Genomic DNA, 20,775 nt, shown 5'->3' on the forward strand with positions numbered 1-20,775 from the left:
CTTTCACTAGCTTCTCGAACCATATCTCATTGGTTAAATTGTAAGCGAACAGAGTACTGTGGGTAAACATGAAGAGAATATCATCTAAAATAGTACCTCTTACAAACCAACATAATAAAGTATTGGACAGAGGTGTTGTTACTTGTTGCCACACCTTCCTTTTCACATCAAATGAGAATACGCTATGTTCGGAGCACAAGCACAATAAAAAGAAACCAGTAATTAAAAGGGTGCAAGTAACTTCAAGACATTATTAGCAGCCAAAAATAAAATCTTCTTAGCCGTAGTTTTGGGTTGGTTGAATATTGAAACAAACACGGTAATATTGAATTCGCTAATTCGCCGATTTTCTACTTCTCCATCCTTTTCCTCTTCTTTCCTATTAAACCATTTTTGTAACAACTATCACAATTGGTATTTCCCAACTTCATTATGTTTGTTCAAGAGATTTTATTTTCTTTGGAGTATGAATAATTTTTTTTTTTTTTGCTTTTTCGGATAGAGAGTAGAAGAAAAGGGCGATAGTCATGAGTTGCCTGTTTGGAATCCATGAATTGATTTTTATTATATATTTTTCTACGCACAAAATCTTTCCTGTTATTTGTAGGATTTGTTTTGATTTTTTTGTTTTATCTATATCTAACACTGTTAAAACTCTTTGTTATGGGTGTGAAATAAGATTACATGTCTCACTATATTTTTGTAAGGTGTAAAAAGACCACTTTTACACCCGGGCCAGAAGATCTGACCTCTTAAATAAATGACTTGTTCTAATAAAAAAACAAGAATAATTTAGGAATCTAAATGTATCTAAAATAATTTTATTTATATATTTTAAAATTAGAGTATGTGAGTGTTTTTATGGGTGTGTCCAAGCTCACCATTTCTAGCAAATAAAGACATAAAGTATTCTACTTTCTAGTCATTTCAGTATCGACCAAATGCCTACCATCTCAAAAATCAAAATGTTGATAAACCACAAATATTTCCCTTTTAAGTTCAAAATTTGCCACTGTCCACCGTTCGCTGACTATGTTTAGGGCATCTCCAATGGGGGGTGTAAACCGTATAGAGTGGAAATTTTACACCCCAAATATCAAAAAACTCTCTCCAATGGGGGTGTTATACCGTAAGTAATAGTGTATTAGCTAATAGAGAGGGTGGGGAATTCCCCCTCTCGCTATTAGTTAATAAAAAGCCCGGACGTCACTTAAAATAACGTCTGTTTAACTTAAAAACTCGAACGTCACTTCAACACACGTTTGAAGCTTTATTTTTCTGTTTGCGACGGTCTAAGTCCGTCGCTCAGTGATATATTAAACTTAAAAACACGGACGTTGCTTTGAATGACGTTTGAAAGTGGACCACTATTTGTTTTAAGCTTTTGTGACGGACCAAATCCGTTATTTTACATTATTTTGAATGGGCTGTGACAGTTTAAGTCCGTTGCTATCTATTTTTACACATTTGCCTCCACCTACCATTGGAATAGCCACAAATAATAAATATACACTTTATGTATTTGGGATTTCTCTAGAGTGTATAATCCTAATGGCGCCTATGTGGAGCCTATGTGGAGGTGGATTTTTCCACTCTCCATTGGAGATGCCCTTAGAGAGTGATGGCAGGAAAAAGGAAAGAAATGGGAAAATGTGACTGTGTGTCAACGCGGAACTAGTCTGTACCACAACCTCGTAAGGCATAGCATTCTTATCTTGAATCAACCAAAACCAAATAAAATGAAAAATCGTTAATTTTAGTTTTATTATATATGTAGACCACATGGCGAAAGTGTGGAGGAGAGTTTTTCCAAGGTAGCAGAGAAGTTGTTGAATTGTTGGTAGGGTTTCTGTCTTTGATTGTGAAAAAAGCAAAGGGCACTTTTAGGCTGTGTTTGATATTTGTTGAGACATCCAAAGAAAATTTGGATGATGGAAAGAAAATATCAGCTCAATCTATCATTGAGAAAACCGAAAGTTTTGGAACTTACTTAAAAGTTATAACCAATATCTTAAGCACTAAACTTTATTAAATTTCAAAAACATTTTAATTAACGGTCAATGTCTCAATGAGTCGTTTCACCATTTTGGTGCAATATATTGCGAAGGCACATGGAATTGTGTTCACCAACTTGATACAATGATACTCAATCCCTAGAGAAGACCCGACTCAATTTCCTCCTTCCTTTTTATGACCTATAGTCTAAGCCCAAAGCCAAGCCCATTAGGAAGCTCCTTTTATTTTGGTGAACATTATTATTAGGAAGCAAGCTCCTTTTATTTGGCTGAACATTAGGAATCTCCTCTCTTAGTCCTCTAGGGCACCAAAACACCACTCAAATTATAAAACGCGCCTGTTATATTTGAAAACCAAGTGACACAATTTCTAGCTTACATTACGGACCAATGGTGCAACATTGAAAATTATGCGCGCACTGGACTTTCAAATTAAAGGTAGCAGTTTTTTTGTGGTCATTATTGATGGTTTATATTGAAAAGAAGCAAAAGAAATGAAGGGAATCAAAGGTTGATGGTTTAGATTGGAAAAACTAAATTATAAACCAGTCATTTTTTAACATGTGTTAAAAGCAAATAAGTCATTAAGCACGACCATGAATCGACATATATTAAATATGATTAAAACAATCATTTGTATACACTGGTTTTATAGAAGATTGAAATAACTAAAATTGTAAGCGCGTGTAAGAAAATGACTTTTGCACCGACGTACGTGTAATTGATATGTTCGCATCCCTTTATTTAAAAAGTCCTGATCCCACCAATGTTGTCTTATTTTGAAGCACAACAGTGACTGTTTTCTATATATGAAGATCCAAGCTCCTTCATTTGTTCGCAGAAATCTTCAATCGTTTCTCTCCAACATGGCCTTAACACTGCGTTATTCTTCTTCTTTTATCAATCCAATAGACACCAAGAACCCCAAAACGACCGATGAATTCGTCGGCTCAGTCTCCTTCCCTAAAACAAAACATTCTTATTATTGCCTTCGAGTGAAGAATTCTTCAATCAACGAGGCGCAAACCTCCCATGAAAAAACATTATATTTTAATGGTAGGGGTGAAGAGAGGGCGGAAATGCAACATGTGCTTTCCAGTCAAAAGAAAAATGGGCCAAAAGTGCCCGTATACGTTATGTTGCCCCTCGATACGGTGTCAATAGGAGGAAATTTAAACAGGCCTAAATCCTTAAATGCAAGTTTGATGGCCTTGAAGAGTGCAGGAGTTGAAGGGGTGATGGTAGATGCATGGTGGGGGTTGGTAGAGAAAAATGGACCAATGAACTATAACTGGAAAGGATATTTTGATCTTGTGCAAATGGTCGAAAAGCATGGCTTGAAGATTCAAGTTGTCATGTCATTTCATCAGTGTGGAGGAAATGTTGGAGATTCTTGCAGGTAACTGTCCCCAAACACCTATTTTTACAAAAAAAATTCTTTAGTTTTTTTTTTCTTTATATATTTTTTTCTTTTTTATATTCTTTAATTACATTATTTACAAACACCTAGATATTTTCAATTCTTTAGTTTTTAAAAATGTCACAGATATACTACAAATTGATTTTATCCAAGCCAGGGAGCAGTAGAATATTAGCAAATAGCAATTACTTATCTCAAGGAGCAGATTCTATAAATTTTCAGCTTTGAGAATTGAATAATATAGGATATGGACATATTCATAGCATATATATATATAGCACATTTGAACATTTTCTAAGAATGTTTACAGATAAAAGCATGGAACAAAATATCGTGCCGGAGCTATATATCGGGTTGGTCAAAATCCGATATATATGGCAAATATACTGCTTGATGCTTTGGCATGTTAAGGTTTGGTAAACCTGATATCCCGATAAATTGTCCAAAAAATCATAATATGTCAAATGTTTTTGGCGATAAGATGAGTTTCAAGAATCTAAAGAACTTCACGCTGTGATTTCTAATACATCTTAGAAAGCACAAGTTGAAAATTCAATTTTATGGGATGGAATCTCGTCACAAACCTGTTTAGGATGTAAAATTCAACGAAGAGAAAAATTACCCAAATTGAAATGTGGAGTGGACAGTTCACTTAAAATTGGCTATAGGCAGTACAATTTTGTAGACCCAAATGAAATTAAAGTTTAATAGAGCAAGTGCTTGATCCTTGAGTGCATCTAGGCATACAACCTCATTTATGGAATGGAGATCACTAACAAGGGTGATCAATACCAAAATCACAATGCTCCAACTCCTTGAAGAAATGAAGAGGCTCCATGAATTTAACTTTAATAAGTCACATTACGAAGTGAGTAAACAGGCGAGGATATAGATTTGAAACTCAGTCACCTATATGAAATTCAAGAAGCTTGCATTATCCGAGAAGATGAATCCAATATAATGGGCTAACCACTTGGGCTTGTAAGGACCTTTTTTACCCTGACCGAACCACTGTTCTAAAGATCGGTCTTTAAAGGCTTTATTTAATAGGCGGTCTCTAGGCGCAAAGTCCAACCAATCTAGTAATAATCGTATAAGCCCAACCTCTAGGCCCTAGTCGTTTAAACGTTCGGATAAATAATTATATTATCATTTTAAAAGGGAAGAAGAATATATATAAAGAAACATAATAGTTTTGGTTTCTAGGTTGTTAAACTATTTGTAATATCATAAATTATTTCTATATATAAAGATTCAAACAAATTTTTTTTTTTTTATTTTATTTTTTGAATGATTAAATGTTGAGAAAAATCAAAGTTACAAACTCGTCAATCAGAAGCTTAAAATTTGAATGAGTTTAAAAGACTTAAAGTCTAATGTAAATTATATGCCACTATAACAAAGAAGTTTGTTTTTATGAAGTCAATATTCCTCAACTATTACGCATTTTTGTAATAAATATTTTTGTTTGTGTTTTTTTTTGAGTTATGGTAAATGATTTTCTTCATTTCTTGTAGTATATATTTTTGAATGATTAAATGTTGTGTATTACTATATATATTAGGGGAAAAAAAAAAAAAAACCCTGCAATGCATAGAAGGACTAGGCGCTGAAAAGCTCAAAGAGTTTGTTTCCACATTTTTGTAATAAATATTTTTTGTTTGTGTTTATTTTTTGAGTTATGAAAAAATTTTCTTCCGATTACCAGCGTTTTTTAGAACATTTGACCGAACTTAACTTTAAATTACCAATAACTAGCATTTTGATTTGTCTGATATATTATGTATAATATCGATATATTCACGAAAAATACTCGGTAAGAGAAGTTTTCTCTGTCAGGATAGTTTCACTTTTATATCGATGCCGGTTAGTTAGATTTCCAATATATATCGAGATATATTGTGATATTTTGTACTATGGATAAAAGCGTTGCATCTTTGACTGTTTTGTTGTCTGCAACTTTCTTAATTTGTAACATTAACCTACGATATAGTGTCTAGATTTTCACAAGGCATATATATAGGCGGGCTTAAATGGACCTGTCCGTTTGGTGTCTTCCGTTAAACAAGTTATTAAGTCGTAAACTAAAAGGTTTTGATTGGGATGACACTGTATAACTGTATAAGCTTATGAAGACGTTTACGATATAAGCTTTCGACAAACATGCATATCCGTCATGTTCGTTTAAGAGAAAGACATCAACACCAAAAAATTATGTTGTTGCACTAAGTTGCCAACTATCTTGTCACTTAAATATCTTTGGGGTTATTACTTACAACATATACGAAGACGAGTTTTAGGAAATTGTTCTTTGTTGTAGTTCTTACTTCGTTCATTAATTTTCAGCATTCCTCTACCTCCATGGGTACTTGAAGAAATCAGCAACAATCCCGATCTGGTCTACACAGACAGATCCGGCCGCAGGAATCTCGAGTACATTTCGTTAGGTTGTGACTCTTTACCTGTGCTTAGAGGAAGAACACCTATCCAAGTTTACTCAGATTACATGAGGAGCTTCAGAGATCATTTCAAAGATTATCTCGGCCGAGTTATTGTGGTAAATAACATTCAACCATCTCAGTCAATCTTATAATCTCAATAAATACCAGCAGTACACATTTTACAAGTTAAGTTATATACAAATCAGCAAAATTTCTTCAAATCAAACGTTTATATACATCTCTAGAGCATGTATAGGTAGGGAATAAGAACGCATTCGTATTGCAACACTCTAGAGGCCTACAGCAAAAAGATGTCAATAAATTCGAGAACTTGCTTCGAAAGAGAGACAATATTCAAGCTAATATATATCGGTAAGAAAATTCAGAATAATCCCACAAAAGGTGTCAAGCCAATCACAAAGCTAATATAATTCCGTTTCTACATAAATTAGAAGCTACTGTGCTTGTGCTGCCGGGAATCACCTAGTTATAGACTCCCTTTTTATATCAGCGGATTACCTGATTAAAGACAAATTATTGCTGCATGGTTTTGTATTTCTGTTTTAGTGAAACATGCATTACATTATCAAATAAAATAGCCATCCAACTTGCAAACTATTTTGGAACTTTTCATTTACCGTCCAAATGAAATATCCCATTTAGCTGGGACATAAACGTAGACCATCGCATTTGCAGGACCCAGTAAGGAGCACTTTTCTACATACAAACACCTTAGCTTGTATTTCTCCTGTACGTCCACATAGAAGAATATTGTTGAGATGTTATTCCAATTTGAAATTTATTATTACAGGAGATACAAGTTGGCATGGGCCCTTGTGGCGAGCTGAGGTATCCATCTTATCCAGAAAGCAATGGTACCTGGAGGTTCCCTGGTATTGGAGAATTCCAGTGCTATGACAAGGTACAGGAAAATTTCTTCCAAGTTCTAACAATTCCAAAATAAGAGCATGTTTAACATTTGCCTATTCCAAACTGTGAAGACGTCATCACAGCCAAACTTTCAGTTTTGCACTGTGCAGTTTTCAATGACTAGTTCAAATTATTAACAAAATGCTTTTTTAGCCCACAACCAAAAACTTTTCACTGTTCTTTGGTTCTTTATTTGTGCCCTTCAAACTTAAACCAATTTAGTGAAATAGTATCTCAATTTTCCCTTCTATGATAAGTCATAAGGGTGTTAAGGTCTTTCCACGCAAGCATAAAAGCAGCACGAGTGCACGACAAGCTGATGGGCCAAGCTCAAATTTAATTGAGCCATCAACATTAATTAAAGAATTGATGGGGTAAGCCCCATTTGAATTGTCATGAGCCTCGCTGTACTGTCTATGTGTTTGGACCATTTGTTAATGGGCCTCCATGGGCCCCTAAATAGTATGAAACTAATAACTACTAACAAAATAAGAGCGTATTGTGGTACTGATTTTAAAGTTACTCCAGTCTCAAGTCTCAACAAGTGAACAAACACTACTCTTGAAGTCCCTTGACCAGTTCCCACAAAGATGGTTCTAGTAGATGTGTTTTCTTCTAGAACAAGATTGCCTACGCCTGGACTTTGGTCCCGTGTTTTCTTCTGAAAGCTAAACCGGATTTGAACTAGGCCCCAAAAGGAGTGCTGATAGACCAAATAAAACACACAAAGATGAAGTTGTAGCTCTACATCTTCAACACTAGGGCGTAAATGATCTAATCTCTTTTTGCTTCTGGCTATATTTCGTAGTAGCAAATTACTAATTATAGTATTACTTTGTAAACTCAAAGTAGGGGTGTTAAAAAAATTTCTGGATTACTAATCAAGGTCTCCCTCTTTGTCAACAACAGTACATGAAAGCCTCCCTTAAAGCAACAGCGGATGCAATTGGAAAGGAAAGTTGGGGCACAAATGGACCACACGATTCTGGCCAATATAACCAGTTCCCTGAGGATACCGGATTCTTTCGAAGAGATGGAACATGGAATACTGATTACGGCCAATTCTTTCTACAGTGGTACTCTCACAAACTAATAGAACATGGTGATCAAATACTAGCTGCTGCTCAGGGAATATACCGTGGTACCGGAGCTAAATTATCTGGAAAGGTTGCTGGAATCCATTGGCACTATAATACTAGATCACATGCAGCTGAACTCACAGCAGGATACTACAACACCAGACATCATGACGGCTATCTACCAATAGCCCAAATGCTGGGCAAGCGTAATGCAGTATTAAACTTCACATGCATGGAGATGAGAGATGGTGAACAACCTGCAAGCGCAAACTGCTCACCACAAGGGCTTGTCAAGCAAGTCAAAATGGCAACTAAATTAACTGGAACAGAGCTGGCTGGTGAGAATGCACTGGAAAGATACGATGAGGGTGCTTATGCACAAGTTTTGGAAACGAGTAGATCAGACTCTGGGAATGGGTTGACTGCATTCACATACCTAAGATTGAACAAGAGAATGTTTGAAGGGGATAATTGGCGTAATTTGGTTGTATTTGTGAACAATATGTCAGAAGGTGGTCGGATGATTCGACTCTCCGAGTACGATTCAACTGGGTCAGATCTTTACGTCGGTTTTATCCATGACCGGAAGATGGACATTAAGAAAGCTGTACTAGTGTAAGAAGTATAATTTTCATGCTCAACAATAGAACATTTCTAGACTTGAGAATGTATATTGTGAGTCGATAATGAATTGCAGAGCTGCTGGAATATGGTTATACAACAAAAGAAATAAAAGAGATGTACCTGTATTTGACCATTCGATCTATTGGAATAGAATATATGTAGAATTATCCTATCAAACTGCTTGAGTTCTTCATTTGAAGAAAGGAGGAAAACAAAATAAAACATATTGTATCCCAAATTTGAACAAAGGAGGAAAACGAAGGGAAGAGATCATCTTATTGTTATTTGTAAATCCTATAACCCCTGCTTTCATATAAGCAAACTAATGGTTATCTCCTTAAGGCCCTAAGGTAGGAAAACTCAAAGTACAGAGATAGCATCATCACGTATACAAGGAGGTAAGCCCAAAATTACATTATCCCCGCCTGAACATGAGGTCCTCTAATGAAAGGACTAATCCCATATTACATTATCCCATCCCAACATGAAGTCCTCTAATTGAAGGCGTCTCAAACTAGCATCAATTAGAGACACATCTTTAAATTACAAATGACCTTCTTAATAGAACAGAATGTAAGCTCAAAGCTTCTTATATTCCTCTCCAGCAATAAGGACCAACACAAAGCAATATAACAGACCCAATACCTTTATTGCTACCTTCAAAATGTTGGCTTTATCCCTCACATGAGGAGGAAAGAAATTCATTCTGCGTTGAGATGTCAGAGCGCGACCCGCGCTCAGATTGGCCTTGGCCAAAGCGCGACCCGCGCCCATGCCGTAGAAGATCGTACCTCCGGTACTTTCAGAGCGACCCGCGTTCAGATTGGTCTTGACCCAAGCGCGACCCGCGCCCAAGTCTATTTTCGTGGGCTTCGCTACAGAAACCGCGAAATTTGTTTTTTCCTATAAAAACAAAATCAAGGTTTTGAAAAACCAGGACTAATGCAAGCAAGCAACCAGATAGAAAACCCAATCTTGAAAGCTATCAAGATTGAGAGAGACAACCTTCACAGAGAGATAACTCTGTAAAGAGGTAAGAGTGTTCTAGTAAGGTGAGAGACTGAAATGAGAGATTGTAATATTCCTTCCACTTTATAAAGAACTAGCTTTTGTGGAAGTAGGCACCATTGGCCGAACTACGGTAAATCTTTGTGTTGTGGTTTGCTTTTACTGCTTTACATTATTATTTGTTGTTAATAGTTGTTTAGCGAGTTGGGCATGTTAGTATAGGTAGTAATTGATATTTATAATTTGTCTGGAGTTGGATATTGTTCAAATACAAGTTATCTGTGTAGTGGGGGAATCGATTGGTATTGGTATAAACCCCATCAAGTGGTATCAGAGCCTTGGTTAGATTAGCTTAGGATGTTATCCAAATCTTGGTTGGAAGGTGTTTGACAAAACTCCTGAGAGAAGATTTGAGTTTAAATAACTTGTAGAGATGGACAAGTCCGTGAACACTCACATGACGAGTCTAAATAGGAAGAACTACACCATCTGGAAAGCCAAGATGGAAGACTTGTTATACTGCAAGGACTTGGCACTACCCATTGAGAATGGGGGAGTAAAACCATAAAAGATTGATGAGGCTGAGTGGAAAAAGCTTGACAAAAAAGCGATTGGATACATTCGATAGTGGATTGATAACAGTGTCTTTCACCATGTGTCCCAAGAGACTACAGCCTTCAGTTTGTGAAAGAAACTCGAAAACCTTTATGAGAGGAAGTCGGGTGGAAACAAAGTGTTGGTCGTTAAGAAGTTTGCCGACACGAAATACCAAGAAGGTTCTTCAATGTCTGAGCATCTTAACGAATTACAGAATACCATCAATCAGATGCATTTGATGAAGATTGATTTGGGAGACGAAGTTGAGGTTTTGTTTCGATCTATTAGGCTCTCTACCCAAAAGTTGGGAGACATTAGCAGTCTTTCTACACGGAGCAGCCAAGGATGGAATTGTTACCATGGAGATGGATACCACGTCTTTGTTGAATGAAAAGACTATAAGGAGTTCAAAAGGCAGCTCTTCTCACTCGATCAGAGATCCTTTTCACAGAGAAACGGGGGAGAGGTAAAAGCAGAAAATCATCTCGTTCTAGAGGTGATGACAGAAGTAAATCTAGGGGTGAAGCTAGAACTCCTAAGGCAAAGAGGCAATGCTACTATTGTGCCACCAAGGTTCAATTCAGATATGAGTGCAGAACACTGAAGAGGGATAAAAAGAATAACTGTGTACATGAAGACATGGTGCAGAGAAACGAAAACACAGGCAGAGATACTACTGCACTAGTCGACGACCTAGTGGGAATTGTGTCGATTGTGGTGTGTCTTTGTCTTAGTACCTCATGTCGAATACTGAGTGGGTGATAGATACTGGGAGCATCCTATCCGTCACACATAAAGGGATTCTTCACTACCTACGACTATGGTGAATATGGTGAAGTGAGGATGGGTAACAGTGGCGTCTCAAAGATTATAGGCATTGGTGATGTCCATGTAGAAACCAATGTTGGCTACACCTTGACACTAAAGGATGTAAGACATGTCCCTAACATTCGGCTAAGTCTAATTTCGGCTGGGAAATTAGATGACGATGGCTTTGTAAACTCGTTTGGTAGCGGGGTATGGAACCGAGAGCAGGTTCCATTGTAGCAGCTAGAGGGAAGAAAACTTGCTCTCTTTACAAAACACAAGCTAGTTTGTGTAAAGCAGAAGTGAATGCGGCAGAAGAAGAAGCTTCCTCCGAACTGTGGCACAAGAGATTGTGTCACATGGGCATAAAAGGGATGGAAGTTCTTGCTAAGCAATAGGCCTTGCCAAACATTAAAGGTATGGTACACATTTAAATACATGTACTCACTGTTTGGTAGGACAGCAACACAGGGTGTCTTTCCAAAGATTCCCATCTCACAAAAAGGACAATGTCCTTGAACTAGTACACACAGACTTATGTGGTCCTATAAAAGTGAAGTCCCATGGGAAAGCTTCATACTTCGTGACCTTCATTGATGATGCGTCAAGAAAGATATGGGCCTATAGTCTGAAGACCAAGGATGAAGTACTTGGCGTGTTTGAGAAATTCCATGGCATAGTGGAAAGAGAGACTGGGAAGTTGTTGAAGTGTATTCGCTCAGATAATAGGAGTGAGTACATTGGGCTGTTTGAAGAGTATTGCCAGAGTCATGGGATTCGTCATGAGCAGATCGTTCTCAAGACACCGCAACAGAATGGAATAGCAGAGAGAATGAACCGTACCATTATAGAGAGGATGAGATGCATGCTATCTCACTCTAAGCTACTTAGAACCTACTGGGTAGAAGCAATGCGTACAGCCGTGCATGTGATCAACCTATCGCCGACGAAGCCTCTGAATAGTGACTATCTAGAGAGAGTATGGTCAGGCAGAGATGTTAATTATGGATACTTGAGGGTATTTGGGTGCAGGGCATTTGTGGATATTCCGAAGGATGAGAGATCCAAGTTTGATGACAAAGCCAAGCAGTGCATTTTTCTGGGTTATGGAGATGAAAAGTTTGGTTACAAACTCTATGATCCAATTAACAAGAAGGTAATCCGAAGTTCAGATGTTGTATTCCTAGAAGACCAAACCATAGCAGACTTTGAGGAGGGTGAGAAGCTACAGGCTTTCATCAATGATCTTGTTGATTCAGAACCAGAAGTTCCTACTGTGGAACGTACAGAAGGCATTGAGAATGCAGAGAACCATGAGCCTGAAGCTCATGATGAGAATCTTATTGCTCATGATGGGATAGAACCTATTAGTATAGAAGATGCAGATGAGATGCATGGACCACCACCAGAGCAAGCAGAAGTGCATCCTCCTGAGGCACCAAGCAGATGGGGTAAGGAGGTCAGACAGAGAGAGACTAGCTTCAACCAAGTATCCACCACATACGTACGTGCTACTATCGGATGGTGGAGAACCTATGTACTATCAAGAGGCACTTGAGGGCATAGTACAAAATATCAGGATATGGGTATTTATCGATATTCAATTTCTGGATATGTATTATGGATATATCCCCCTCTTTGAGGATATTTGACATTGTTTCACATGCAAATATCGTGGATATATCCAAAATATCGACAAATATCGTAGATATTGTGGATATTTCTTGATATATCATGATACATTATTTATATTTATTTAAAATATAATGGTAAATATTAAATAAAATTGTTATATACACAAAATATCGCAAAATATCCCAAAATATCACAAATATCATCGATATTTGCAGTTGTATATATCTCTGAACATATCATGATATTTATATATCTTTTTTTGAAATTTGGATAGATATCTCCAAATATCGCGATATATCGGGATATTTTGTACTATGCTTGAGGGTACAGACAAGGAGAAGTGGTTGAAGGTCATGTATGACGAGATGGATTCTTTGCATAAGAATCACACTTATGAGTTAGTTGAGAAACCGCAAGGACGAAAAATTCTCAAGAATAAGTGGATTTACGAAGTCAAGCATGAGGAGAACAATCCTTACCCGAGGCACAAAGTTCGCCATGTTGTGAAGGGATTCGGTCAAAGAAAAGGGATTGACTTTGATGAGATTTTCTCTCCTGTAGTAAAGATTACTTCTATCCGGGTGGTATTGGGTATGACCGCAAGTATGAACCTAGAGGTTGAGCAGCTAGATGTTCAGACATCTTTTCTTCATGAAGACCTTGAAAAAGATGTCTACATAGACTAGCCAGAAGGGTTTAAGGTCAAAGACAAAGAGCACCTAGTATGTAAGCTAATAAAGAGCTTGTATGGGTTGAAGCAAGCACCGAGACGGTGGTACATAAAGTTTGATTCCTTTATGGGAAGCAAAGATACAAGAAGTCTGCTTCCGATCATTGTGTGTTTGTTCAGAGATTTTCAGATGGAGATTTCATAGTGTTATTGCTGTATGTGGATGATATGTTGTAGTTGGCCCAAACATCAACAAGATATCCAAACTGAAGAAAGACTTGAGTAAGTCCTTTGAGATGAAGGATTTGGGTCAAGCAAAATAGATACTTGGGATGCGGATTACTCGTGACAGAAAGAGTGGGAAGTTGTGGCTTTCTCAAGAAAGCTACATTGAGAAAGGTGTTGAAAAGATTCAACATGGATCAAGCGGCCGATCGGTTGTCCGCTTGGTGGCGGTCCAGCATGACCAAAAGAGATGTGTCCAAAGAGTGAGCATGAGCAGAGTCAGATGGAAAAGATTCCTTATGCATCCGCAGTGGGCAGTTTGATGTACGCAATGGTGTGTACAAGACCGGATATAGCTTTCGCCATGAGCATTGTAAGCCGATTTCTGTCAAATTCGGGGAAGGAGCATTGGGAAGGTGTTAAGTGGATATTGAGATATCTCAGTAGCACTTCCAAATCGTGTTTGTGCTTTGGTGGAAGTAAGCCCTTACTTGAAGGCTACACTGATGCAGACATGGCAAATGATGTTGACTCGATGAAGTCCACCTCCGGTTATCCGGGTTACTTTTGCGGGGAGCGGTTTCTTGGCAATCAAAGTTGCAAAAGTGTGTTGCCCTCTCCACTACAGAAGCGGATATATTTGAAACAACGAGGTGTGCCAAAGAGTTGCTATGGATGAAGAGGTTCTTCGATGAACTAGGGCTAAAGCAGAAACAGTTTGTAGTTCTATGTGACAGTCAGAGTGTCATCCATTTGAGCAAGAATCCGAGCTTTCATTCTAGATCCAAGCACATACACGTGCGTTATCATTGGATTTGAAAAGTACTTGAAGATTTGTGTATCGAGAAGATCCATACCGACAAAAACGGGTCGAATATGATGACCAAAGTCTTACCGAAAGGTAAGTTTGATGTTTGTTGTGCTATTGTCGGAATGACAGCACACTCCTCATGTTGATTTGGAAATTGCATGGAGGAAGCCCCCCTCACTATTCGGGAAGGGGAGATTGTTGGCTTTATCCCTCATATGAGGAGGAAAGGGATTCATTTTGCGTTGAGATGTCAGAGCGCGACCCGCACTCAGATTGGCCTTGGCCAAGGTGCGACCCACGCCCATGCCGTAGAAGACCTCCAATACTTTCGGTAGCGACTGCGCTCAGTTAGTCTTGACTGAAGCGACGACCCAAGTCTATTTTCATAGAAGCTTATTTCTGAAGAACATGAAATTTGTTTTTTCCTATAAAAACAAAATCAAGGTTTTGAAAAACCAGGACTAATGAAAGCAAGCAACCAGAGAGAGAAAACCCAATCTTAAAAGCTATCAAGATTGATAGAGATAACCCTGTAAAGAGGTAAGAGTGATCTAGTAAGGTGAGAGACTAAAAGGAGAGATTGTAATCTTTCTTCCCACTTTATAAAGAACTAGCTCTTGTGGAAGTAGACACCATTAGCTGAACCACAATAAATCTTTGTGTTATTTGCTTTTACTGCTTTGCATTATTATCTGTTGTTAATAGTTGTTTAGCGAGTTGGGCATATTAGTATATGTAGTAATTGATATTTATAATTTGTCTGGAGTTAGATATTGTTCAAATACAAATTATCTATATAGTGAGAGAATCGATTGGTATTGGTATAAATCCCATCACAAAATACCTTTATGCCTATTAACCTATCTCCAAGTCTTCTTTTATGGCTACTTTCAAAATACCTTTATGGCTATTAACCTATATCCAAGTCTTCCTTAATTATACACTATTTTCTATCTTTTAAAAAAGCTTCCATATATATAACAGACCCAATATAACATCACCAAGCACAGGAAATAACACAGAGTTTACTCATCAATAGTGTTGCGGCTTCTAGAAAAAGTAACCTCAAACTGCTTTGTCAAAATAAAATCCCCGAAGAGGTTGAATTCTGATCTCCACTTTGCCCACACGATGCACTTATCAGTCATCATCTTCCCTCCTTTTGTCAAATAATCAGTGATTCTCAATGCAGCAGAGTCCCCACATAAAAAAACAAGGGTGAACTAGTATTACCCCCCACTAGATGAGCCAATTAGGATTTCCCCCCACTAGATGGGAAATTAGGGTCTCCCCCCTAAATACAGACAAAAAAATTTCGGTCAACCCATTTTGACTTTTTTTTTTGTGTATTTAGGAGGGAGACCCTAATTTCCTATCTAGTAGGGGGGAAATCCTAATTGGTTCATCTAGTGGGGGGTAATACTAGTTAACCCAAAAAACAATAACTGTGACAATGATTAACACCTTAAAGAGGAGTTTACAATCCCAAGATTAGTTTCAGCCATTCTGCCTTTTTTCGGACAAGATAGAACATGACTTGGAAGTCAAAATGGATTTGTTACTCCATATTCTTCTATTACTAGCTTCGCTGAAGGTAATTGGAAGAAGTATGAGTCATTTTCTCATACTTCGTGGAGAAAATGGCAGTTTACAGTATAAGGGCATCACCAATGCAGGCCCTTAAAATAGAGGGCCACATCAGCTTTTTCAAGGTGTGTATGAAGGAGCAAATTGGTATAGAGGATCTTCAAAACTGGGTTCTACAGTGCACACCTTCAAAATCAAGATTAAATGCTTGGAAATCTATCACAGCTCATATGTTGTGGGTACGGTAATATTCTATGTGGCCTCTCAGTGGTAGGTCGCATGTTCGATTCTCAGCTTGAACATTGTTTCTTTTTTGTTTTTTGTAATTGAACAGAAAAACAAATCACAACAAGTAAGCACGCTGGGGTTCGAACTCGGGTTGAAAGTCAAATAGCGTAAATGCGGGCCAACTGGAAACTGGAAAATCACCGATAAAATTAGAGACAGTTATAAAGGATGGTAATAATAGAGTCTCTTATAGGGGTTGCATTGGAAGAGAGTTTTTCCTTTGCTCCCTCAAATTTGAAGATAGAGGGCTATATGAAGGACCCATTGGTGATGCCCTAAGAGACACAGTTGACTACATAACTAAGTTTGCTTGACCAAGGTCATCTCTTCGTGGAAATGTTATATATGTATTCGAAATCATGAAAAAACAGTCTTATGCACCATGAGTCTTCCCAAAAGTGGATTTTCTTTACCTTTGCCAACCTTGAGGCTAAAAAATTTCTCGTTGTTCATATCCATCTCCACACGGTGCAACCATATTTACCTTTTATCACAGGCTCCTATAAGTTGTCATACTCTGGCCCAAACCTCCAAAGCCACTCAGAATTCAGATTGTAACACTTTGTTTACATCTTTACTTTGCATGTGATAAGACCTCCCAAATAAGGAAAACCGTAACAAGATAACCTCCTACTATGAAGTTAAAACACCCTCAGAAGTGTCATTAGCCAACTACCTCATGAAATAGCTAAAAGGTAGAAGAGTTAAAGTTTATGAAATTCCAACACGGAACAGCCCTTGACATATTATTTTTATTTTTGCATAAAAGCGATTCTGTGTGCCTAATTCGAGGCCGAACGTCTAAGATAACAAAATTAAGCAAAAATGAGTGGATCCCCTCCGTTATCCATATTCTATCAATTGTCTTTTACAGTTTTATCCCAGCAACTCACCCATCCTTTGCTGTAGATAAGTAAATTTAACTGACGAATCGTAAAGCAACCAACTAATGTATTCTTTCATGTTTACCACATCCACTTTATTTACTCAAAATTGTTTCTTTCACACACTATGCATCCAAAATCAACACTGCGAGGAAAAGCATGTGTTCAAATGAAAAATAAGAAGAAAAACCAAAAATCAGTGGTTCTCAATTCACAAATGATAACTCTAGCAAAGCAATTCGACATTCACATACTCAGAATCATTACCCAAAACACCGTAAACCAAAAAACCATAAACAAATCAAGCATCAGGAGACTTCAAAGAACCACCACGACGAAGGTCTTCAATAATAGTGCCAAGCTCTTTACGAGCTGATTCTCTCCCAAACATAAAACCATACCTACATAAAATCAAGAAAACAGTACAAAAAAATAAAAATAGAAACCCTAACCCTAGAAATTAAAAAAAAAAAAAAAGGATAATGAGGTGGCTGCAACTAACCAGAATGAAACAGCAGAGAAAACACCAGCTGTCCCAATTGTTTGGACTAGTGTGAATGATTTTTCCATCATCTTTTCTGTTTTTTTCTTTTTTGTTACTACTAGAAATTTTCCTAGTGTAAATTGGTTGTGCTGATTGGGCGGGTACTCTACTTTAAACGGTTTGTATGTTTCAAATTTCGTTACTGGATATTTGACATTTCGTGAAATGGTTATAATATTTCGTCTACTGGTGTTTTAATTAAAAGTATCGGAATTTTCGCAACTTCGTGGCGTTTTCTAGTTACCGCTGGAATTTCGGGAAACAGAATCATTGTTAGTTGACTTCTGGTCCTGGAAGAGACATCGGTTCCTGATACGTTCACATGCAACTCATTAATGCATCGTTATGGGTGGCAAGGTAAAAAACTAAAAATGGATGAGACCTAACTGAGACAGAGTTGCTGAGTTGGTGCCTGATATTGTGACATGCATATACCATTATGATGTATGGGCTTTCTAAGGGAGGACTACACGAGGAAGCTAATGAACAGCGATACATGGAAGAGGCAGTCAAACACTCAAACTACTTCATAAAATGAGAGAAAAAGTGACTACGACCTGATATTATATTGTATGCTGTTTTGATCGATTGATTGTGCAAATCTGACAAACTCGTGGATGCAAAGCATATTTTTCAGATGCTGAGTGAAACAGAGTTGGTGCCCAATAATATTGTAATGTATAACACAATGATTGGTGGGTGGCCCTTGTAGAGGAGGACTGCTGGATGAAGCTAATGAGGTGCTTCTTCAAATGGAAGAGAATGGTGTTTATGATTGTATCACTTTCAATTTGACTCTTAGAGCCGTTAGAGGTTTTCTTGCGAAGAATGAGACTCTCAAGGCATTTCAATATCTTTGTAAGATGAACAGGAGGCCGGGGTTCCTTACCAGACAAATCTACTGAACCTATGTTAGTCAAGCTATATTCTGCAGACGAACTCGATAATGACTCATTTGATACGCTTCACAAGCTCTTACCTCGGAACGAATTGCAAAGATAAATTCTTTATTCAGGTACAATTTTGACGAAAAGTATATTAAATCTGTTCTGCAAGGAAGCGATAATAATTACAAATGGCAATAACAACAACAACAATTTGAGAAGAGTGGTGAATCACAAATAACCAAAGCAAACAAAGTATCAACTATACAAAAAATAATCAACCAAGTAGTAAAGACACAAAGATTTAAAAGGTTTTGCCTACACCTAATCCACAACCAAATTAGAAGTTTCAACTTGAAATAATCATATACTATTACTGTCACACCCCAAATTTCCAGGACAAAAAAAAAACAATGATATTCAATCATGGGGCAACCCCAAGATGAAACAAAACCCAATATCCTGTTATCAAACATGATATAAAAAAAAACTGAAATCAAATGAAAATAAAATGAACAACTCTTTGTTCACGAATAAAACTATTTCAATCATTTCAACTTGGAAGACAAGTTCGTTCCGTTTTCTCAAAACGGCATGTAGTTTCTTTCCAAGTAAGATTTCAATCTTTATATATATTTTCAAGAAACTCATATAACGGTACTCAATATTCCTATTTTTCAAATTAACTCACAATATAAATACCACTTATATTCCACTTATTAAATACACATGATAACTTATTTAAATATGAGTTTGATACACTTTACATTTAAGCCAGCACGTCGTCTTAGGGTAGGATATTTACGTTCTTACATACAAAATTAACAGATCCTACCCTTCTGCAAAAACAGAGTTACACATCACAATAAAAGAATTTATCTCAACCAGTCAAATTTCCATTCATAATCAAAACCTCATTTAAGACATTGAAATCTAATTGATACCACATAGTTCGTCCCGCATATTAGGAAATATCACTTATCATTGCATTAATAAGTCATTCATGACACATTCAATGAATACCTGATTGGGTCATTCCCACCACATTCAAAGAATACACATCATAACACCAACAGGTCATTTATGGCATATTCCATGAATAGTTTGTTAAACAACCACTATCACGTACACAATTTAATACTAATATTGTACACATATAGTTATCACCAAAACTAATATATAATATATAATATGGTGGATGCGCGTTTTTGCTCAAAGATTGGAATCAAGCCTTCGTAGTCCTTACACTTATTTGTCTCGCATAAATATCATATATCCCTTGTAAACTCGTACTTGTGAGTCATAACCATTTCTGGGCTTTTAATGCTCATAAAACCAAGCCTCTTTATGGGCATAAAACTAACAGGTTATTCTCGTACATTCAAGAAATCCAGACCTACATTCCCGTACACTCGAGAAATATAACCAACTCGCAAAGTGAATACCTTAGTTCTTTCTAGGGCGGTTTCCTACATTACCTCACTAGTCATAATTAAATATTTCTTTTTATTTCAACTAGGAGGCATAGAGAGTTCTAAAGATATGGGTGACACGAACGGCAATAAAATTTCTAGCTAATAAGATATAACACGTTCCATTGTCCACTAATAAATACAAGGGTAAATAAATAGATATACATGAATATCACAACAAAACAAATTCTGTACAGAATATTCCAATCACACGTTATCACCATTCACTAGCATCATCTTTTATGCCAATTACAAAATAAGCCAACCTTGTATTAAACCTTCATGTATAACAGTCCAACAATTTCATTTATGCTCAGATTTCATTATTTGAATCCACCTGTAGCTATCAAGTGTAGCAATCAAACAATACCAATATATCTAATATCATTGATTAACAGATAGTGACTGAAGCTACCAACATATCCAATATCATTGTTGACCGAAAATGCCTGAAGCTACTTGACCTTAAGCTTAAGCTTAAGCTTGTACTTCTGACAGATAAAGCATACCCAATTCTAACAATAACTAACAGTCTACCAAGACCATATTCCCACATATAAAAAATATCAAAAGAATCTTAACTAACATCAACACCATGAAATGACATGTGCAGTAAAAAAGGATAAGAGAAATAAAGCAAGGCCCAAAATTTCGATATCGGTTAATATATCGGTGTATCCAAAAACCGAGATATATCGGATATATCGGATATATCGGATATTTCGGTTTTTTTGGTGGGATCAAAGTTTTTAAAATATCGGATATCTCGGATCTCACAAACATATATATCTCGGATATATAGGATATTTCGGAAATTTCAATATTAAATTATTAACAATTGGTCAAAAAGTCAA

General features: G+C 37.0%; 2 protein-coding genes across 2 annotated transcripts; one reads left to right on the forward strand and one right to left on the reverse strand.

Annotated features, from left to right (window-relative positions):
• The first annotated feature begins 2,801 nt into the window (after positions 1-2,801).
• Positions 2,802-8,642, forward strand: CT-BMY (chloroplast beta-amylase). Its single transcript, XM_086602554.1, has 4 exons — positions 2,802-3,414; positions 5,782-5,992; positions 6,688-6,798; positions 7,716-8,642. The coding sequence occupies exons 1-4, from the start codon at positions 2,825-2,827 to the stop codon at positions 8,502-8,504; spliced, it is 1,701 nt and encodes a 566-aa protein (XP_086458680.1). The 5' UTR covers positions 2,802-2,824; the 3' UTR covers positions 8,505-8,642.
• Positions 8,643-17,075: 8,433 nt separating this feature from the next.
• Positions 17,076-17,678, reverse strand: LOC147524268 (Putative membrane lipoprotein). The gene is made up of 2 exons (XM_086563169.1): positions 17,524-17,678; positions 17,076-17,422 (listed from the first exon to the last, which is right to left on the reverse strand). The coding sequence occupies exons 1-2, from the start codon at positions 17,592-17,594 to the stop codon at positions 17,323-17,325; spliced, it is 171 nt and encodes a 56-aa protein (XP_086419295.1). The 5' UTR covers positions 17,595-17,678; the 3' UTR covers positions 17,076-17,322.
• Between the last annotated feature and the right edge of the window lie 3,097 nt (positions 17,679-20,775).

This window comes from Coptis chinensis, chromosome 1 (assembly GCF_015680905.1).
Source record: "Coptis chinensis isolate HL-2020 chromosome 1, ASM1568090v1, whole genome shotgun sequence".
In the NCBI taxonomy this organism is placed as follows: Eukaryota; Viridiplantae; Streptophyta; class Magnoliopsida; order Ranunculales; family Ranunculaceae; genus Coptis; species Coptis chinensis.

Coding starts and splice junctions, on each gene's coding strand:
- CT-BMY (XM_086602554.1), top strand. CDS start 2,825: ATGAAGATCCAAGCTCCTTCATTTGTTCGCAGAAATCTTCAATCGTTT. Junction 3,415..5,781: donor AATGTTGGAGATTCTTGCAG/GTAACTGTCCCC, acceptor ATTAATTTTCAG/CATTCCTCTACCTCCATGGG. Junction 6,799..7,715: donor AATTCCAGTGCTATGACAAG/GTACAGGAAAAT, acceptor TGTCAACAACAG/TACATGAAAGCCTCCCTTAA.
- LOC147524268 (XM_086563169.1), bottom strand. CDS start 17,594: ATGATGGAAAAATCATTCACACTAGTCCAAACAATTGGGACAGCTGGT. Junction 17,423..17,523: donor TTCTCTGCTGTTTCATTCTG/GTTAGTTGCAGC, acceptor GATTTTATGTAG/GTATGGTTTTATGTTTGGGA.